General features: G+C 41.2%; 1 protein-coding gene and 1 long non-coding RNA gene across 2 annotated transcripts in view; one reads left to right on the top strand and one right to left on the bottom strand.

The window, feature by feature from the left end:
* sema3b (sema domain, immunoglobulin domain (Ig), short basic domain, secreted, (semaphorin) 3B) overlaps nucleotides 1-5448 on the top strand; it is an 85603-nt gene extending 80155 nt beyond the window's left edge. Inside the window, exons 15-18 of the mRNA XM_063208487.1 lie at nucleotides 2497-2654; nucleotides 3139-3194; nucleotides 3487-3626; nucleotides 4777-5448. Of these exons, the coding sequence (XP_063064557.1) occupies nucleotides 2497-2654; nucleotides 3139-3194; nucleotides 3487-3626; nucleotides 4777-5268 (846 nt within the window). The 3' untranslated portion in view covers nucleotides 5269-5448. The remainder of the gene's footprint in view (nucleotides 1-2496; nucleotides 2655-3138; nucleotides 3195-3486; nucleotides 3627-4776) is intronic.
* Nucleotides 5449-10261: 4813 nt separating this feature from the next.
* On the bottom strand, nucleotides 10262-12415 carry LOC134457667 (uncharacterized). Its single transcript, XR_010036474.1, has 4 exons — nucleotides 12277-12415; nucleotides 11809-11970; nucleotides 11269-11321; nucleotides 10262-10532 (listed from the first exon to the last, which is right to left on the bottom strand). It is a non-coding gene; the product is annotated as an uncharacterized LOC134457667 (long non-coding RNA).
* Nucleotides 12416-23255: the final 10840 nt, after the last annotated feature.

The raw sequence follows: 23255 nt of genomic DNA, 5'->3' as shown, positions 1-23255 counted from the left end.
TCCAGACCAGCAGCAGCCCTGTGTGGTTTGGCTGCTTCGTATGGCCTATATATTGTAATGAGAGTTGAAATGAGGATCCATCCAGGGAGGGACAAAGGGGTATGTTGGGGTATGTTGTCCCGGGCCCAGGAAGATAGGGAGCCCAGAATTGGGTCCCCATAAGATTGTATGTATTGGGTAGGGGGGGCCCTTTAAGATGACTTTGTCATGGGCCCAGCAAAAGCTGTCAACAGCCCTGCATGCAGGATCCATCCATAACCATAACCTCATTTTTCCTACAATGAAACAATGTTCTTTTTTTTTTTTTTACAAGCGTGTGCCGGTTGTGTTGCCGGTTGTTTACTTGTATCAAATATCTTGGCAGCGTCTTTCAACACAATCCTAAGCCCATTGTTGTTGTGCACCCCCCGGGGCCATGGCCCTGATTGGATTGCACAAGAATGACAAGGGAAAAAAGCCTGTGTAACTGTAATTAAATGTTACGGTCATGACAGAGGAAGCTCAGCTCAGCTGACATACAGCGGAATGTGGCTCGGCAACTTGTAAACCGCTCGTTTACAGGACAATGTGATTAATTTCTGTCTGAAATAATGTGGCGCTTTGCCAATACCTTGGGCTGCATTGTGCTCCGTGCTCCCTCATGAAAGCAAAATGTAGTTTATAACAGAAATATGACAGTTCTTTCTGTAAGAATGCAGTGATTTAGTGACCTAAATATTGCATTCTGCATGAAGTTGAAGTTGTTTCTGTCGTATGCGGTTATTTCATGTCCAAAATAATGCATTTACAGTACTAAATACTGCAGTAAGGCTTTAGTTCAATGCATAATACTGCAGTAAAATCTACGTTTTGATACAATGTAGGATTGTTTTCAAAGTGGGTAATGTGGTGCTCTGCCAACGTCTCTCCTGGCCCTGTACTCTGCACTCTGCTCTCTGCTCGCTGCCTTCTGTAAGTTTCCAGTGCAGTAGACCTAACAGTGCCATTTGATCCTGACTTCGGGACGTCCAGTCCCTTATTTATTAACAGTGAGCCGCATTTGCTCTTAAGAATGTGCGGTATGTAGCATGAATTTTTTGGTGTCCAAAATATTGCATTTACTGCACTAATAGGTATACTGTCATAGTAAAACTGCTGCTTTGATACTGCAGTTATACAACTGCAGTTTACTTTTTTTTCCCACAAGCGTACTGCCTCTCTAGTTCCCAGTGCAGTAGCCCTCACACTGCCATTTGATCCTGACATCAGGACTTCCAATCCCTTATTTCTCAGCAGTGAACCACTTTCCTTCTTTAGGATTTGTAGCATGTACGTAGCATGATTTTTTGGTGTCCGAAATATTTACCGTATTTGCTGTATTTACTGCACTAGTAGACATACTTTCATAGTTAAAAGCAGATGTTTCGATACGGCAGTTATACAACTTAGTTTGTTTTGCTGCCTGTCTAGCATTTTCCAGAGCAGTAGCCCTCACACTGTCATTTGATCCTGACATCAGGACTTCCACTCCCTTATTTATCAGCAGTGAACCACTTTTGCTCTTTAAAATGTGCAGTATTTAGCATGCATTTTAAGTGTCCAAAATATTGCATTTACAGTACACTGCATACTGCATACTGTCATACTATTTTGATACTGCAGTAATACAACTTTGTTTGTTTTTCACAAGCGTACTGCCTGTCTAGTAGTTTCCAGTGCAGTAGCCCTCACACTGTCATTTGATCCTGACATCAGGACTTCCCGTCCCTTATTTCTCAGCAGTGAACCACATTCATTCTTTAGAATATATAGTATGCAGCATGCATTTGTAGTGTCTAAAATATTGCATTTACTGCACTAATAGGCGTAAAACTGCTGCTTTGATTCTTCAGTCACACAAATCAGTTTGTTTTTTTCGTAAGCGTCTGCTTGCTGCCTTTCTAGTAGTTTCCAGTGCAGTAGCCCTAGCACTGCCATTTGATCCTGACATCAGGACTTCCAGTCCCCTATTTCTCAGCAGTGAGACGCTTTTTGCTCTTTAAAATGTGCAGCCAACGTGCAGCTAAGTACTGGCAGAGTTGCACACATTTAGTCCACCCACATGGCGTTCGTTCTGTTTCTCCTCTCTTGATCCCCCTCTCTCTCGATCTTGGTCTCTCTCTCTCTCTCTCTCTCTCTCTCTCTCTCTCTCTCTCTCTCTCTCTCTCTCTCTCTCTCTCTCTCTCTCTCTCTCTCTCTCTCTCTCTCTCTCTCTCTCTCCCTGACCTTAGAAGAGTGCTTTCTCATGTTTTGTCTTCATATTGATTCTGGCTTTCCTTGCCTCTGTCTTCAATTGTGATGATGCAATCATTATTGATGATGTACTGATGTAACCCCTATTGATCACCAACTTGTGGTTTATTGATTCGACATTGGTCTAGAGTGAAGGGGCTCTAATCTCTCTCTCTCTCTCTCTCGTTCTCTTTCTCTCTCTCTCTCTCTATCACCCTCTTTCTCTCTCTCTCTCTCTCTCTGCAGCAACAACTGTATGTGGGCTCAGACACGGGGCTGGTTCAGCTGCCTCTGCACCGCTGCAGTGTGTATGGTAAGGCCTGTGCAGAGTGCTGCCTGGCCAGAGACCCCTACTGCGCATGGGATGGATCCACCTGCACTCGATACCTGCCCAACACCAAGAGGTATGCTAACACACACACACACACGCACGCACGCACGCACGCACGCACGCACGCACACGCCCACACACACACACAAACAAAGCGTACATTAAGGCCCTACCGTGGCTCTAACGGTAGGGCATTAGACTGCTATACCGGCGACCCAGGTTCCGTCCACTCATTTCCTGCCTATTCTTCACTACTGTCCTGTCCAGAATAAATGCAAAAATCAACCAAAAATCTTTTTTAAAAAGTACATCAAATACCTACCCAACACTGAGAAGTGTCTACTGCAATGCACACACACACACACACACACACACACACACACACACACACACACACACACACACACACACACACACACACACACACACACACACACACACACACACACACACACACACACACACACACACACACACACACACACACACACACACACACACGCTGCTGCTGATGTCTTAGTATGACCATTTGAGTTTTGTGTACATTTCTTCTTTAGGCGATTCCGGCGGCAGGACGTCAGAAATGGTGACCCCAACACCCTCTGTTCTGGAGGTAAGGGAGATGCCTAAGAGGCCTTAAGGACAGCCTGATTTCTCTGGTCTCATAATCAAGTTAACCAACCATTTAATGCCCATAAATTAGTAATTGGTGAATAATATGTTTAATGAATGTGCTTCTTAGATAGTCAACCAAAAAACAAACAACCAAAAAAAAACATACAATAGTGGCACTGGCTGCCGTTGCACTGTCCTGACATGTGCTACTGCTGAAACATCACAGACCCGTTAACCAAATGTGCTTGTCTCTGTGTGTCTGTTGGTATATGTTTATTGTATATCTTTAGACCATAACAAGCAGCGGGTGATGGAGAAGAAGCTGTTTGGGGTGGAGGAGAGCAGCTCTTTCCTCGAGTGCATCCCCAAGTCCCTACAGGCCAAAGTCACCTGGACCTACCAGAGACACCCCAACAACCCCCGCGAAGAGGTACAGTATGGACATTATGGGTGTTAAAGTGTGTGTGTGTGTGTGTGTGTGTGTGTGTGTGTGTGTGTGTGTGTGTGTGTGTGTGTGTGTGTGTGTGTGTGTGTGTGTGTGTGTGTGTGTGTGTGTGTGTGTGTGTGTGTGTGTGTGTGTGTGTGTGTGTGTGTGTGTGTGTACTGTATGTGTGCCTTTGTACTGTATGTCCTTGCCAGGTCCCTATAAATAACTTATCCAAAGTCATGGCACTGTATTGTGACTATGAATAATACAGTAAGTCACAATAGCTGAATTTCTATCAGGGAAGTTCAAGGGGAGAAAAACATTTCATCGCATCCTGTCAGCCATTGATTCTCCTCCAGACAGACCTTGGCATAACCACAACTGATTCTGAAAGTTTTTCAGCTAACCAGATAGTCTCAACACAACCTTCACATACACAACCTTCACTACATACAGCAGAATGTGCATCAGCTGGGATATCTGAGTGTGGGTGTTTCCTTGTGTTACAAAATGAGTGTGTGTGTGCGTGCATGTGTGTGCCTGTGTGTGTGTGTGTGTGTGTGTGTGTGTGTGTGTGTGTGTGTGTGTGTGTGTGTGTGTGTGTGTGTGTGTGTGTGTGGTGCAGTGATGAGCAAAATTAATGTATTAGTCACAATTTTAGGGGCCACATATTCCAAATGACCTTGTTTTACCTGTGCAATTCAACCAGGTGATTATTCAACCAGCCAATCACCTGACTGAATCGTTTTGCCCTTCACTGGTGTTGTATGTGTTGTTTCTGTACAGTATTGATAGTACGTGAGATAATGTGTTCATGTGTCTCTGTCCGTGTGACAGGCTGTGCCCTCCTAGTGACGCCACACCTTCAGCGTTGCCCCTAGTCAGGCCAAGAGCAATACAAACGCGATTCTGAGCTCCAGAAAAAACGGGAACTCCTCCCACTTTCTCAGGGAGCAAACAACCATTAGCAAACTAAGGGAGGTGGGCCAACCATACCGATTGGGAAATGTTAATTGTCATGCTCTTGGTCTCTCTGTCTTATCTCTCTCTCTCTCTCTCTCTCTCTCTCTCTCTCTCTCTCTCTCTCTCTCTCTCTCTCTCTCTCTCTCTCTCTCTCTCTCTCTCTCTCTCTCTCTCTCTCTCTGTGTCATAGGTGCGTCTGGACGAGCGCGTGATCCAACTGGAGAGGGGTCTCCTCATCAGGAGCGTCCACCGGCGCGACGCCGGCCTCTTCCACTGCCACGCCACCGAGCACGACTTCACCCAGACCATCCTGCACCTCACCCTGGACGTGGTACCCTCCGCTACCCTCACGCCCCGCTCCCTCCAGCCGCCCAGTCAGAAGCTCTGGTACCGGGACTTCCTGCAGCTCCTCGACCAACCCAACATGGGCGCCGTGGACCAGGTGTGCCAGCAGGTGTGGTCGCGCAAGCACAACGGCGGCGGCGGCCAATCGGGGAAGAGTTCATCGTCGTCGTCGTCTATCAATCAGGCGAAAGGAGGTCAACCGCCAGCGCAGCAGCTACCGCCGTCGCTGGAGAAGAAGAGCGCTACGGCACAGAAGGTCTGGAAGATGAAGAAGGGGCGGAGCAGGAGAACACACGACAAGCACAACCCCCGAGCACCGCGCAGCGCCGGCGAGTAACAAGGGATCCAATGACACGACAGAGAGACAGAAAGAGAGAGAGAGAGAGGAGAGAGAAGGAGAGAGAAAGAGGGACAACAGAGACATCCATACAGTCAGCTCATACTTGTCTGTTCACAGTCTTTCCAGAAGCCAATCTGATAAAGTAAATACATATTTTCACATGTGGACGTGTATAGGCGCGCGCACACACACACACACACACACACACACACACACACACACACACACACATGAATATACACACACACACACACACACACACACACACACACACACACACACACACACACACACACACACACACACACACAGTCATTTTTCATGGAATATCTCTGTGGAACTGGATCACACTTGGAAACTGGAAAATGCTCTGACTCATACACACTTACTTATTTTCAAGAACCCCCCACGCAACCACACACACACACGCACACACACACACACACACACTCACACTCTCACACACACACACACACACACACACAGACACACACACACACACACACACACACACACACACACACACACACACACACACACACACACACACACACACACACACACACAAAAGACCCACAATAATACACACCCATACCCACAAACACACACACAGCACACACACACACACAATCACAGAGAGACACAATGCCGGTCATTATGATTTAGAGACAATACAAGAGGAGAAGAGAGAGGAGTGTTGACGTCATGATGACTTGAGCAGTGTGGAGAGAGAGATGAGAGACGAGAAGAGGACTTGGCTTTGGCCTGGCCGGGCCCGGATAGCCTGCTGTGACATTTCACAAGACGCCTCAGTCTTTACAGCCAAGCCAAGGCAAGGCAAGGCAAGCCAGCTGTGTGTCTATCTGACAGCAACACAAACTGTGTGTACGGACACAAACACGTGCAGAGACGTGCAGAGAAAAATACTACTTACGCCACTCACTATACTTACAACACACTGCATTGCGCCACACTCTCCAACATGTTTGTGAATAAAGACGTCGAACAGATTTACACACAACACACGCACACGCACATGCACACACACACACACACACACACACACACACACACACACACACACACACACACACACACACACACACACACACACACACACACACACACAAACTACAGGAAACACATACTGTACTTGCACGTGGAAAACACACAGAGAAGGAAAAAAATCTACATACATTTTTTTAACTCACCATCTTTTTCCACATAGAACTAAGAAGAAGCATGAACTAAGTAGGCGCATACTGTAATGTCATACTTACACAAAAGAAAAACCTTCCTCCACATGTGCACATGCCATGACATTAGTTAGTACACATGTATGCATACTTTAAGTGTTTTCTATATAGTCTATATGTGTGTGTGCTGTGGTTTTGTGGTAGCGTTTAGTCTTTGATATATTATCACTGCATTTTGGCAGAGAAACACCACTTATGGCATTCCAGACCACACTAGGCATGCTCACATCTAACTAGCCAATCACCTTGGAGATGAACGATATGATACTAGCCAATCACCTTGGAGATGATACGATAATCAAACTCTGTGGTACAGGAAAACGAGGACGAGGCTCTCTGTCTCTCTATTGCAGATGGTCAGAAGACATTTTTTTCTTTGTTTATTTAGTTGCTTATTTAAAACAAATGTTGGAGTTGTTTATATTTTTGTTTTCTTTTGAGGAGGTACGACGTGTGTTGTGTGTGCTGCATGGGGTTAGAAGTTTTGGTAACACTTTATTTTGAGGTTCCCGTTAGACACTAATGCATGCTGAACTATCTATAAGCATAATCAATCATTTGTTAGGCGTATTCACAAATTTGTTGTCCACTGCATTAAGACCCTTGTTATTGTAATCGTAATAAGTTCCTCCTAGTAGGCCCTTGACAAATGTCTTATAAGTCACATAAACAAACAGTAATTAGGCATGCATTAGTGGCTAACGTGTGAGTCCTGTTCTTAAGTGTTACCAACATTTTTGCTGCTTGTCCAAGCTGATCCTGAGCCTGTGTGTGTGTGTGTGCTCCACCCGCCTGCCTGCCTGCCTGCCTGTTTACATGAGTGAAAGCCACCACCACAGGGACATCTACTAGCAAACCAGACCACCCATGAGCTTCACCGCATATGGATCTTAGCCACGACGCCATGACAGCAGCATTCGTTCAACTTCACACAGGCCAGAGGAACCTCAAAACAACTGGCTATTGGGTATATTGGGCAACACTGAAATTATTACACCGAACCAAACCAAAAACTGACTGCCCTCATATACTCTACATATATTTATATGTACCACATGAAAAAGGGGCTTGTGATTACCATACAACACACACACGCACACATCGCGCACACACACACACACACTATCGCACACACACACACGCACGCACGCACGCACGCACGCACGCACGCACGCACGCACGCACGCACGCACGCACGCACGCACGCACGCACGCACACACACACACACACCCACACACACACACACACACACACACACACACAGAGAGGCAGGTTCGGGATCTTCTGGACAATCAATGAGGATGCTGCCACACAACATCAACACACCACTGACTGGTGGAACAGAAAAGCAATAACTGGAATATTAGGGGCTCTGAGTTAAAATTTATTTAAGAATAAGGCTAAATGTGAGTTTATTTAACTTCTTTTTTACCACTGACATGGGTATCATGTAAAGATGTAGTCCATACATCTGTTTGTGTACAGTTCAATCCAAAGACACATCCCAGCCAGCTCCTGCATACGTGGGGACAACCACTATAGAGCTATGGTTAAAATTTCGGTAGCACTTTACAATAACCTTCCGCAATAAACAGTTAATAAACAGTTAGCAAACAGTTAACTATTAGTTAACTAAAGGTTTACTATACATTTATAGGTGTATACTAAACACTTACAAAGTTTTAAAATATATTTATTAGTCCTTCTGTAACACTTAATAGAACATAATTATAAGTTACTTAATATATTATTAAAAATACTTTTATGATTAATTAAGTAACATATCAACAGTAACTTAAGCATAACAAGTGACTTATAAACTGTTAACTAATTATTACTTAATATATTATAATTATTAGTTGTAGTTTACAATTTATAGTTCAATATTAACTAAGTACTTATTATTTAATCATTAATACATTGTAATTAAATGTTTTTTAAGTGTTAATATTAACTAAACTATTGTTAATTACTTATAAATCATTTAATAATAATTATGTATAGTATTTATTAATGTATTACTAATGTTTAAAATTCAGTATGGGGAACCTTATGGTGAAGTTGGTTGAGCTTTATTAATGTATAACTAATGTTTAAAATTCTGCATTGAGAACCTTATTGTGAAGTTGGTTGAGCTTTACTAATGTTCTACTAATGTTTAAAATCCAGTATGGGGAACCTTATGGTGAAGTTGGTTGAGTTTTATTAATGTATAACTAATGTTTAAAATTCTGCATTGAGAACCTTATTGTGAAGTTGGTTGAGCTTTACTAATGTTTTACTAATGTTTAAAATTCAGTATGGGGAACCTTATGGTGAAGTTGGTTGAGCTTAATTAATATATAACTAATGTTTAAAATTCAGTATGGGGAACCTTATGGTGAAGTTGGTTGAGCTTAATTAATATATAACTAATGTTTAAAATTCAGTATGGGGAACCTTATGGTGAAGTTGGTTGAGCTTAATTAATATATAACTAATATTTAACATTCAGAATGGGGAACCTTATGGTGAAGTTGGTTGAGATTAGTTAATATGTAACATTAAAGTGATACTGTCCCATTTTTGGACATAAGCTCATATTACACCTCCCCTTGAGTCAAGTTATTGAGTTTTACCTTTCCCTTATTTTTTGTTTTACCTGTACTTCTTGTCGTTCTCTGAGTACGGCAGTGCAAATTTTATCTCCAAGCTAGCAGTTAACATTGAGTTCTGAGACCAGCTAGCCGCCAGCTGGTCTCATAGGACTCAATGTTAACTGCTAGCATGGAGGTACAATTTGCACTGCCATACTACGAACACTGAACATACAGGAGGAGAAAGGTAAAACTCAATAATTTAACTCAAGGGGATGTGTAATATGAGCCTATTTCCAGAAATTGGACAGTATCACTAGAAATGATCACAGTACAAATGATTTTCACTTGGTCTCAAGAAATACATTTTCACACTGTTAGAAAGAGAGAAAAGAATTATCAATGATGTTAAACTGTTGTTACCCACTACTGAGTATGGTACACGTCAATGGTAGGCCAGGATCAATGGGCTACAGAATGTGACACTAGGCTTTGGGTAGAGTGAAAAAGATACCAATTAAAAGACAACATACAATATGTTTCTACAACATTTTCACCATTTATATTAGAGCATGTCAAATCAAAAACCCCAGCACGCTACAAAACAGAGAACTTGCCAGGGTCACAACACACATTTCCCAGATCAAATTCCCTTACAATACAACATAAAAATGTAGCCTTAACACAAAACATTAAGTTTCTGTCCTTTTATGTCCTTATTAGATCCACAGAGGCGAGCGCAAGCCGACAAGAGCAGTAATTCAAGAGAGTTGGCCGCTTCACTCCAAAAATGTCCTTTGGAGGATTAAAGTGACGTCCCGTGAATTGAAACAGTCCAAAACAAAAAGGAAAGGATATCGAAAGCAAAATGAACGGGGAAAACCATAATGTTCGTGTCAAATGTCCATCTTATTTATCATTATAAATAATCATGTATCCATAGAAAATATTGTATGCAACCCTAATGAAGAATGACATTCTTAAATACAAACATAGGATATAGGGAAAAATAATAAAATGGGCATTAACAAAATGAAATAAAAACATCACAAGTAAGAGATTGAAAAGTTTAAATATTTACAAATTCACCCCCCCCCCCCGCCCCCCAAAAAGGTTTGAACATTAAAAAAAATAAAAAATAAAAATTGAATTGTCCTTCAAAAATTGGAAATAGTCCTTTAAATCCTCAAAAGAAACGATGTAGAGAGTTCCTTTAAGTTGTTCAAAAAGAAATATAGCTCATTTCAAGCAGTTCAGTTCAAGGCGTTGAAGTCAGTCATAGTCAGTGATGTGACACGAGCAGGCCACAATCCTACCAAATATGCCATGCGCAATGTAGAACAGGATCACATTCGAATGAGTGGGTGGCTCGCCATCTAGTAGTCGACGAATCCTCAGCAGAATCCAGATCCAGCTCAAAAACTTCACCTATGTGAACATATGTCATCAGTTAAGTTTGGTTTATTTGATAGGGACAGACACATCATGTAGCCTAGGCTGTAGAGCAGCATAACAGAAAAGCATCATAGCAGTTACAGCCGTAAGCTACACACCCAGGACAATGTTGAATTCCTATCAAATATCATCAGTTTAAACTTAAAGTTGTGCAACATTTAAAATCAATCTTCTCAAAAGAAAAGCTATGCAAACTGCAAACCTGTAAACACTTTGTTCCTACTGCATTGCATACCATTCAGTTAAATAACCATTATCAAGTAAACAGGGTGAATACTATGAAATAACAACATAGTGTACTGAAATTGAGGTAACCTTGCAATTATACATGGGCCCGTACAGTGTTCAACACAATGTTATGAGGAGGGGCAAGACACTGGCAGCCAAACATGTGAGATAAGTTTTTGACCGTCAGCGGTTTCCAACAATCAGTGGTGGAGTTGTGCACAGCTAGGTTCGCGCAGTCAGGTTATAAACAACATTTAGAACCCATGTATAGGCCTAGAGAATTACACCTTGCGCGCAATGGGTGCGTGATCACAGCATGTGAAATACAGTCTGCTTACTCCGAACTCATTTCAACCAGCCAACATTAAACTTAAGTATTAACAAAACAAAATACAAATTGCAGGTTTCACCTGAAGGCAGTGATAGACAATATAAGACTTAGGTTACAACAGTATGGGGAAAAATAGACAAGTTGCCTTACCAAGACGATTGAAACAGAAGAAATACTCGATGGAATACTCCATGGAATCCATACTGAAAAAGAAACACAAAGGACAGGAGAGTCATAACATACACAGGGCAGCCGTGGCCTAGTGGTGAGGCAGCCGTGGCCTAGTGATAAGAGAGTTGGTCTTTCAATCTGGGGGTTGCAGGTTCGAATCCCTCTGACCGCTCCCTACATCTCCATGGCTGAAGTGCCCTTGAAAAGGCACCTAAACCCACATTACTCCAGGGACTGTAAACAATACCCTGACATATAATAACTAAGTCGCTTTGAATAAAATGAAAGTATCAGCTAAGTGAAATGTAATGCAATGTAATGACATCACAGTTTGAAATCATTGGCTCATGACTCAGGAGTACATGATCAATGCAAACAAATATATCTCCAGCACATGCATTACGTTTTTTGTCTAAAGTAAAATGTATTCCATGGCAAACTACTATCTTTTTTTTTTTTTTTTTTTGTAAAGAGGCTTGGTTAACACATGCCAGTTGAATTATGACTGAACAAACTAACCACGGTATGCGAATGATGATTCTCCTCTTTGGCTTCTCTGAAGTCCAGGCGAACAAAGTTGGCAGGCACAGCATCCTTTATTAGCGTTGTCATACCACGGGTGACCTTAACAAAGCATTGCTTCTCAACGTGCTCAGATCAAACCTCGGTCTCTGCGTTGATCTGTAACCATAAATACCAGCATGTATTTTAGTTCGTTAGCAAAACAACTTCATTTTGGCACAAGTATGCTACTGGTTCTGGTAACACATCCGGTAAGCCATCGGATCGCTTAACACAAAATTGAAAGCATAATTTTGAAATAGCGATCTGGAAATACCATATAAATGTAGCGTTGTGTAATTACACATTCATGTTTTTTTTTTTTTTAATTAGGCTTCATTATGCTACATGAGTCATGACAAGTTTGGCGAGCTAGCTTATTTGTGCTAGCTAATGCGTATGATTGGACATAATTATGCATCTTACCTTGAAATATGGACCAGGATCCCTCTTGATGTGATTAATTCATTCACGCCGAAGTGCCTGCTCTTTGGCGAAACGGTGGAAAGTCTGTCCACGGTAGGATTTGTTTCTCTTTGAGGACGTAGGACTACATTTGGGCACACAGCAGCGAGGCGCCAAGAAGCTGGTGTGCAGCCGGGTGTACCCCTGAAGTGTACCCCTCAACGTCTTTAGAAAGTTCCGGGTGAATAAGGCAACAAAAACAAACAAAACAAATACTCGATGAAAGGAAGCATCTAGTCTTCAAAACTTACATCATTCACAGAGCTGGACGCTCCGTACTCCAAAAGGAAACTTAAACTTAATAAAAAAACGAAATATTTTCTTTTGATTGTTTCTAGCTCCAAAGAAAACTCGACTGGCTCGGCAGACGACAGACTGAAGTGAACGGCTCCAAGGGAAGCCACAGCCGGTTTCAAAATAAAAGTGCCAAATCGTAATTGTCACAGTAAAGGTTCTGCTATTTCAAATTCATTTAAGTCATGTTTTTAACAATAACAACCCATCATTAATTCATTGTTTCGCCAGAATTACCTCTATTTATTACCCATTTTACTGTGTATGCTTTTTATAAACTATTTATTTTACATTTTCAAAAGGCATTTGTCGACTGGGTTGCAGATGAAATAGGCTATCAAACAACTAGAACAGCATACAATAGGCTAAATAAACAGAGGAAAGATATCAACCTAATCAGCTGATTTATTTTATTTATTTCAATGACTTGAAAATAGAAGACAGTTCAGTGCAATAGAAACTTTAACTTAAAGGTGCAATTATATGTACCAATATAAAACGTAAGATTGTTTATGACCGAAAACTCAAAATTGGGTGTCCACTTTTTTCCACCTNCTCTCCTCTCCACTCTCGTCTTCTCTCCTCCCTCTACTCTACCCTCTCCTCTCCCCTCCTCTCCTCTCCTCTCCTATCCTCTCCCCTCCCCTCCTCTCCCATCCTCTCATCTCCTCTCCTCTCCTCTCCTCTCTCCTCTCCTCCCCTCTCCTCTCCCCTCCTCTCCCCTCCGCTCCCCTCCCCTCCCCTCTCTCCTCTCCTCTCCTCTCCTCTCTCCTCTCCTCTCCTCTCCTCTCTTCTCCTGTCCTCTCCTCTTTTTTCCTCTTCCCTGTTCTCCTCTCATCTCCTCTCCTCTCCTCTCCTATCCCCTCCTCTCCTCTCCTCTTTTTTCCCCTGCCCTGTTCTCCTCCTCTCCTCTCCTCTCCTCCTTTATAATTTGTAAACTACAACTAATAATTATAATATATTAAGTAATAATTAGTTAACAGTTTATAAGTCACTTGTTATGCTTAAGTTACTGTTGATATGTTAATTAATTAATCATAAAAGTATTTTTAATAATATATTAAGTAACTTATTATTATGTTCTATTAAGTGTTACGGAAGGACTAATAAATATATTTTAAATGATTTATAAGTAATTAACAATAGTTTAGTTAATATTAACACTTAAAAATTATTTCATTACAATGTATTAATGATTAAATAATAAGTACTTAGTTAATATTGAACAATAAATTGTAAACTACAACTAATAATTATAATATATTAAGTAATAATTAGTTAACAGTTTATAAGTCACTTGTTATGCTTAAGTTACTGTTGATATGCTAATTAATTAATCATAAAAGTAGTTTTAATAATATATTAAGAAACTTATTATTATGTTCTATTAAGTGTTACGGAAGGACTAATAAATATATTTTTAAAACTTTGTAAGTGTTTAGTATACACCTATAAATGTATAGTAAACCTTTAGTTAACTAATAGTTAACTGTTTGCTAACTGTTTGCTAACTGTTTATTAACTGTTTATAGCGGAAGGTTATTGTAAAGTGCTACCAAGATTTCTTTGGGTTGCTCTTTGTATGTTTGGATTGTTAATAAATAAGTTATAAGCCTCTAATAGGACAATGTTTATCTCAACATCAAGAATTATCTGTCATTCACTAAAGGAACATGTTTTTCAGACTGCATTGTCCAACAAGGACTACAAACTACAACAAACTATATGCCCACCACCCAAACAGCAAAACACATATTTTATATAAGTATTTAGCTATTGTTTTGTTTAAAGTTTCTTTGCTAATTGTATGTAAAAAAGCAAAAAGTCATTCATTTCGTGAGATTTGAGTCTGTGATTTAGATGCGGTTCCACAAGCAGATACTATTTAGGTACGCTAATGCATCTTGTATTATTCCCAAAGACACATATTTTAATTTCTGATCCACTTTGTCAAGAGAACGCCAGACAGACCTTGTGAGAAAATGTAATGTTACGAAGAGAGAACAGTAGAGCCTGTATGGAATTCAGCATGAGCAGTGGAATGCATGATGATGTTGGAAGTTCTAACTTGGAACTCAATGAGCCCGAGATGCAGGACTGCGGTGAGACTGCCCCCTAGTGACCGGTTTCCGCAGGTGGTTGTAAATAATGTGTAGCTTTGTATTTCATTTCCAGTAGCCCGTGGGAGTGTATTTTAGGGGGGAAATTAGCAGGTCAGTGAAAGCAACTAAGAGTAAGACGTCAGGTTTTCCGTGAATTCAGAAATGACTACGCGTTCTGACAATTAGGTTCGAGGAGTCCCTGCATGGAAAGCACAATGTTTTTTGTTGAGTTTGTTGTAACTATTTTCCTCAACAATATCGGTGTCACTTGATAAGCTAATGAATTTGTGGTGTGTATTTGTAAGACGTTTAGGGTATAGTCTAGCTTTTTACCCTCTCCCCAGTTTTTTTATTTTATTTTATTTTTCGGTATTTTGAGAACATGTTTGTATATTTTGGACTTGACAAGATGCTTTTGCACACAGAAAGTCAAACTCTGACACATCGCCCCATCATTCACTTGTTCTTTAAACAGCCTTGACATGGCTCTATTCATTTTGTGGTTTTGTGACACGTTTCAGTGGTCAGCTTCAGAGACTGAGCATGTGTAAGCATGTATGAACTTAGAAACGTGTGTGTGTGTGAGTGAGTGTGTGGGTGGGCATGCTCGCTTGCTTCTTTGTGTGTGTGTGTGTGTGTGTGCGTGTGTGTGTTGCGCTTGATGCGTGTGTGTGTGTGTGCGTGCGTGTGTGTGAGAGAGAGAGTGACGACTGCTTGAGTCAGTGAGCAAGAAAGGACTCATTGTGTAGACGTTGTGTAGAAGGGAAATGCCAAAGGTGAAGTGGAACACTGTACTGGACTGTATGTCTCCTCCAGCTGATGGTGGATTAATATATCAGAATTGATTAACTCAATAAAATATCCTGTTACCTACTACTCCTAATGTCTAGTTGTGCCAATAAAGATCATAACACAGCAAAACGACTCACCCGCAAGCATATCTGTTTATTTTTGTTTGTAGGTCGCACACTGTTTAGAAGCTGTTATGGCACATTATACTATACACACCTGACTCATCTCACCTTTGATGAAACATCACACCCTTGTTCGGCTTGCGGCAAAAATATCCGCATTTTGCAATGCAATGGAATGGAAAGCCACATACAAAAATGTCAATTTCACAAAATGCTTCAAAATAGATAGGCCTATATGTCATTTTACAACGAAGATCTTCAATTGTAATTATGGCAGTGGTAGCCGTGGGGCAGCCGCAGAGGGTTGCAGGTTCGAACCCCACCCTTCCACTCCCTTCCTCATTCCATGGCAGAGGTGCCCTTGGGTGAGGCACCTAACCCTACACAGCTCCAGGCACTCTAAGCAGGGAAGCCGACAGAGGGGGATAAAGGGGTCACTGGTCCCGGCCCAGGGAGATAGGGGGCCCAGAATTGCATCCTCATTACATTGTATGTATTGGGTTTGGGGCCCTTTCAGATGTCTTTGTCCCGGCCCGGGCCCAGCCAAAGCTGTCAGCGGTCCTGACTGTAAACCTGCAATTAAAACAACTGTAAGTCACTGTGAATGAAAGCGTCAGCTAAGTGTAATGCATTGTAATGATATGTCATGAACTATATTCGAACATGAAGTGACAGAGCATTAGCCTGACAGGATCTTCAGATACGCCCTGCTCGCGTACCAAAATCTAGTTGAGTCAATCAGGATTGCAGGATTTTCAGAGATGTGGCGTAGTCAAAGTTCAAACGTAAGGGAAAAATAAACGAGACATGACAGTTGCTTCCGACAACAACGGCCGCATGGACTCAACTCATCAACTATCAGTGATTTCATCTGTGAGTAGTTAAAGTAGCAGCAACTCACTAAAATGTCAGACAAGTGTTTCCGCAATCACGTGAAAGAATTTTTGATAACACTTTACTTGTCATGTTCCTGCATAACACATTCATATCAGCTGTTATAAAGTCTGCATGAAGCATTCAGGATTGTTTCATGACCCATTCATACCAAACCTCTCATGAACCTAGCGGATGGAAGGACAGCAACTTCACAAAATAAAAATTAAACAAAGCAGCATTGCAGGTGTTTTTTCTGAACCCTCAATGATTACTGATTTTGAAAAGTTAGTGTCCTTTTGTCTTCCATGTCTATAAATGTCTTACGAAGCAGTCTTGAATCTGTCATGCAAAGTGTATAACAGCTGCTATTAATGGGTTATGCAGCGACATGTCAAGTCAAGTGTAACAAGATTTAAAAAATAAACACAGACCTATGCATATAGCATCGTTCCAGATGAATGTTTGTGGAGCAAGGCAGAACCCCTTGATCTGGCATATGTCTGTTAACAGTGCATAGTCATAAAAAAACACATTACAAATGTCATACATTCAACCAGCTGGTATTATTAAGCATAATGCAGGCAGGACATTGCTACTCTGAAATATCTGCTTAGTGCCAGCTGCTAGTGCAGGCAGAGACTTTCTTGCGCCAGCGGGTGAACAACAATAGGCCTACTGTACATGACTAAAGGCCTGCGTCCAAAGATACAATGCTTGTTCTTCCAGCCATACACTTAATGAGTTAATTAGTCTAATTAAGCGGGCTTACAGAGCAAGTCCCGCTTATAGTAATCCCTAAGTACAGTTTATTAAGCGGGCTTGCAGAGCAAGTCCCGCTTATAGTAATCCCTAAGTACAGTTTATTATTATTATGCTTGATTGCTTCTTTTGTGCAGGGTTGTAAAAATAGAAAATGGATCTCCTCCTAGGCCTTTCGACATAGAGACACCGTTCAAACACTAAAATGACTTGGAGATCATTTGTTCTGATATAGCGTGTCTGTGTCTCTTGTCGTTTTTCCGTTTTTGTGCAAGTTTGGGTCCCCATTGAAAACTAGATTGCATTCTCACAGAAAATGCTGGAAGCGGGTTTGCCTTTTGGGGCAGAGCTGAGCAGTTTTATTTTTCATATCTCTATACCTAAATTAAAAACAAACTACTATTGAGAAAACAAAGCTAAAAGAATTGTGGGTAAAATATATCCACCCAGTCAGAAGTTATGGGCCAAACAATACAGCCATCTTGTATTCAGCCATTTTGAAAGTGTTGTAGCACCGCGTTTTGGGGAAATACTAAATGACATACATGCTATTTTAAGTTGGATAAGGAACACTGCATATGATATAATTTTGAAAATCAACATGGGTCCGAGTGGGATTCGAACTCACAACCTCCATATCTCTAATCCAGCACCTTTGCATGCTATTTTTAAAAAATATATGGAAAAAATCCATCCACCCAGTCAGAGGTCATGGGCCAAACAATTCAGCCATCTTGGATTCAGCTATCTTGAAAGTGTTGTCGCTCCACGTTTTGGGGATATACTAAATTACTTACATGCTATTTTAAGTTGGCTAAGGAACACTGACCCATGTTGATTTTCAAATTATATCATATGCAGAGTGAAATTCGAACTCACAACCACCATATCTCTAATCCAGCACCTTTGCCATTGAGCCAAGCAGCTGGCTGTCATAAACATTCCAGCGAGACAATATCACATTGCATTGAAGAGCTGTACGATAGAATTCTAGAATTGTAGTACAGGTGCTCGTTAAGAATAGAATGTTGAGAGAATGTGACAGTTGAGATGGAACCCTTTATTGGCAGCACCCACAAAGTCAGTGGCAGCACCTGTACCTCAACTGTATAGTATATCCATCTCAATTGAATAGTATAGAGACAGGATTCTAACATAACACAGCATGCACAATGTCCCCAAAGTTTGAGCAAAATACAGACATAGTTGCTGTCTCTATACCAGAGAGGAAAGAAGAAGAGAGGGGAAAGTTCTATTGGCCTGTATTGTTACCTCACCGACGCCGTCCGCCATTTTGATTTTGGTAGTCAAGGACGCGTCGCCAACGGTTCATTCATTCAGCATCAGTCAAAAACATGGCTAACACCGATCACAATTACGCAAAGGACCCAAATGCCCCAAATACACCAAAATATATAGGCACACAATGTGCTGCTGTAGGGTGTTACAAGTCCACAGGAAGGAACAAGGAGGTGGCATTTCATTCATTTCCCAAAGAAAAAAAAAGGTATAGTTTCGTTTTGATAGCCTAAGCCTGATGTGCAGATGTCAGATGGGCACAATGATATTTGAGCAACATGATGAGAACATTGTGTGTCAAAAGACATAACTTTGTGTGCTTAACTTCTAATGCGAGCACAACATTTAATTTCTAGGCCTACCGAGTACCTTTTTTCACTTCTGATTTAGAAATGCATACTGTCGATGATCTGCAAGGAAGGCTGTTTTCAATGTCCAGCACCTCCCACCACAGTTTTAGCATAGCATACTCACCTAGAAAACTATTATTTTGCTCGTATATAATACGCCAACGACGTGCCAACATCAAGTGCTATATTAACTAATTGTCTTACCTTAAAAGGATGTGTTGGGTAGGCAGATGATGCCACCGTTATGTCGCCGTAAAACAAAGTTGGATAGCCTGCTAGCGCAACAACCCACTGCATGATGAATCGAGGCGCTGAAATGATCTGACAACTGTGCAGTGGGCTTTGTTTATTCGTGTTATGATGATGCCCACATATGCATCTAACATTTTCCTTTTCAAAATTTAACTCAATTAACTTTAAAATCGCCAGACTAAACATATCCACGGCAAAAGTATCCAGTCCTTGTCCTATTGAAGTGGAGAGAAACTCACATAGACTTTCCTCTGACGGAAACTCAATTTCAACAAAAAGCCAGAACCCCTATAATTTGTGTTGTATCTCCCCCTAGTGGCAAAATAGAAAAACATGAACCAGCGCAAATGTTAACCAAGGATATCTGTGATATTAAAACACACTACTGTTATTTTCTGCAGGTGTGCAGAATGGATTAATAACATCAGGCGGGAGGACCTATGTGGTTTTACAGACCGATGAAATGAAAGCATAGGAAAGTATGCAGTGACCATTTCGCCATTTCACAATTGTGAACCCATTGGACAGGTAGAGACATTGCCATTTCATATTCTGAAAATGACACTTGATACTCTATAAGTTTTCAACATACTGTAAACCCAGATGTTTAGCCTGATTACTTGTGGTAATGTTGCAAATTCAAAACACACATATTCACAAAAAATAATTTAAAATGTTGGGTTGCTTTACAAAAAAAATACAACTAATTACATATTTAGAGAGCCACACATTGAGTGCTCCTCCTCTACCATTGCTGGCTTGAATCAAGCATAAGGCTTTTGCTCCTCACAAGCAGAGAGCGTCGTCAGGATCCGCAACAGGTTACACACACTGTATGACATGGAGAATCATGGCTTGTATTTATGTTCCTTCCAGGATGCTGCAGTCATTCACCGTCTAGCCATGCCCCCTGTTCACCAAAGGCCATTCCAGTCCACTAACAAGAGGCCATCCCCCTCAACCTTTAAGAACTTTGCCATGCACTCAACAATTTGTATATTGCTGCACTCTGTATTTTATATCACTGTGTATGCCTCCATCTTTTGGACTTTCATGGACTCATTCTGTTGCAACAGTTGAGATCCTTCCAGAACTGTAAGCTTATTTACATTGTCAGACCACTTTAACCAGATGTTTGACTGCTTTAACAGTAGCACATTGTCCAGCAGCACACCACAAAAGGATGCCTTCAGAGAGACACATATTGATTTTATCAATGAGAGTATTAACTGGCTGGCATCTGTCAGATGTGCCAGTGGCAACAGCTTGAATTGCCTAAATGGTTGGAGGCATAACCTAAGAGCAATCAAGGAAATCTGGGCTGAATTGAAAGGTAGCAGCAATAAGGCATAATTATTCAAATTGAGCTTTGCTAATGCTAATGAGCTTTGTCCACCACTGCATGTTTTCTGCTGTTGGCCAATGTACTGTTTGTCATTTGCATTCACAGAGAAAGGATTTCAGTTTCTATTTACGAGGCACCTCAACCAGGACTGCCTGGAACACTTCTTTGGGGTGATCAGAGCGAAGGGCGGGCACAGGGACAATCCAGACCCTCAGCAATTCCGATTAGACTACAGGCAGGCCGTGCTAGACTATCTAATGACATTTGGGAGAAATACAAATTGCGAACCGGAGGAAATACACCTATTGCTGCAATTGTCCCATTTGTTTGAGGTAGACGAAACACCCTTTCAAAAACAAAAGTGTCACACATGATTAGTATACTGTAAGTCTGTAATCTTTTGCAATGATTTTGTAGAGCTGCACTGAGTCATCGCAGATGGCAACTCCCCATCCATGCACCGCACTGACCATGCCTCACGAGGTACACGAAACACCCTTTCAAAAACAAAAGTGTCACACATGATTAGTATACTGTAAGTCTGTAATCATTTGCAATGATTTTGTAGAGCTGCACTGAGTCATCGCAGATGGCAACTCCCCATCCATGCACCGCACTGACCATGCCTCACGTACAGTCTACTGATGAGGAACCCAGGTTGCAATGAACGACGGGCTGTGCATACTGCTGAAGACACCCAGGTGGAGCAGTGCATGTTATCTTGCTCCGACAACTAATTTTTTAATTATTTTTTTTTTTACAAGGAATGTGTAATCTATATAAACAATGCTAATTAAATAAACATAGCCATCATCAAGTTTATCTCTTCAGCATGCTTTTGACTCTTGATCATTTCACCTCAGTAGAGCTGATTTCAAATGAATGTATGAGTCCCCCTCTCAAGCTGGAGATGATGTGCTGCGGGTTGTTTCAGCCAGGTGCCAGGGTAGTGCGTGAGGTGCATGTTTTCTGCTGTCCCCAGGAATCTTGTACAGGTGGCTCTTCACACTAAATCTGCCATATGTGGTGAGGAGTGACACAAAAAAGAAAAAATATGCATTATTGTGTTAAGCTTACATGCAATGTTGACTGAGTTGCTAAAAAACTGCCAAACTTAAGGTATTCTCTGAGTTGCAGAAAAAAGTAATGCATTGCTGTAATTAATGCGTTGCTGGTTATGGTTTATCATTTCCTGCCACTGACTTGAATTAAGTATTAGTAATGTATCATTGTTTCCTGCTCGTGCGTGAAAATGCCTTAATCAATGTATAGTAGACATTCAAAACATTTGACTCCCAAAGTCAGGTAAAAAACACGTTTCGCCTCACATGCGTTGGCTCCCAAAAAGTTAACTGACATCGGTCATGAAAACACCTAGAAGTACTCTAGGGGCCTACAACAGTCAAATGATATCATGCACATTTCCTGTTCCACGTCAGGGTGAACATTAGGAGTGAAAATGGAAGTTTGGAATAAAAACCGGAACAACACAGCAGCAGAACTAACGTTGGTTTAGTGTACTTAGGCACGTATCCTTTTTCTGAAGAACTAGCACTTCTAGAAATTACACATGCCCATCGGACAAAATGTTCGCTGGCTGATGAAAATTTATGAAACTGGCCGGGAGACTAAGGCTAAAATTCCAAACAACGACTGGAGGAGATGTGTTAACTTCCATTTTATACTTACGAATAAAATAGTTATACTCAACATAGGCCTAATAATTTAACATCATAGACACTTAGCTGTCCATGGAGATATGCTAACGTTAACGGCCGACACACATCACCCACTGTCCAGAAAGATCCATGAATACAACCATAATATTAAATCCATTTGATGACGAATATAAAGATAATGACGAACTTACTGCTAAGTGGATAGTTACTTGTCATATTTATGCAATACAAAAACATTAAGCCACTTGCCTTTTCAGGAAGAGTCAGCGTTGCGTCTAGAAGTTCCCAAAAAGGAACTTTTTTGTAGAGTTGCCGTTTCCAGTCATCACGGGTTTTTTTTTTAATAAAACGTAGAAATCAACTATTAATCCCGTATCAAATGAATACAATGCGAAATAAGTGAATTTGATGAAAATGTGGTCGACAGAGAAAACAACACACGGTTTCATTCCTCACTCATGTATGAGTCTGAACATTGTGTTATTTACATGGAACGTCCATATCTAACAAAATCAAAATGGCGGCGCGGTGACGCCATAGAGGCAGCTGTTTCCGCTCTCTTCTTCTTTCCTCTCTGTCTATACTATCTATGTCTGCCGTGTGTGCACAGGTATGAGCCGTTGAATGCGCAGTTTGTGTAATACTGTGTGTGTGTGCGTGCGCTTGTGTGTTGATGTGGCATAATCCCGGGGCCCGTGCTGTAAAAAGATTTGTGTTTTTCAGTAACAACAGTCTATCTACCTCATCAGGTAAAATTGACTAACTGGTGTAACAGTATGTACTGTATATGTCACTGTTAATGGTTTTGCATACTGGACGTGATTTTTGAGAATAATTCGCCCCGCGTTTTATTCGCACAAAGTATGCACACCGGACACGACGCGATTTTGCCAACTTGTGATATCAAAATGTTTGAAAAATCGTGCCAGTGAGTTCTGTGACAAATGGATAGGTGCAGGTCATGATCATCTCCAAAATGTTTTGCTTCGAGTACCCACACATTACTTGGCCTGGCAAGACCTTTCCCTGCCGTTTGCAAACTGATAGGCCTATTATTGTAACCGCTTTTG

This window comes from Engraulis encrasicolus, chromosome 10 (genome assembly GCF_034702125.1).
Source record: "Engraulis encrasicolus isolate BLACKSEA-1 chromosome 10, IST_EnEncr_1.0, whole genome shotgun sequence".
Classification (NCBI taxonomy): domain Eukaryota; kingdom Metazoa; phylum Chordata; class Actinopteri; order Clupeiformes; family Engraulidae; genus Engraulis; species Engraulis encrasicolus.
The sequence above is the reverse complement of the archived record's forward strand: the minus strand, read 5'-3'. Positions and strand labels throughout refer to the sequence as shown.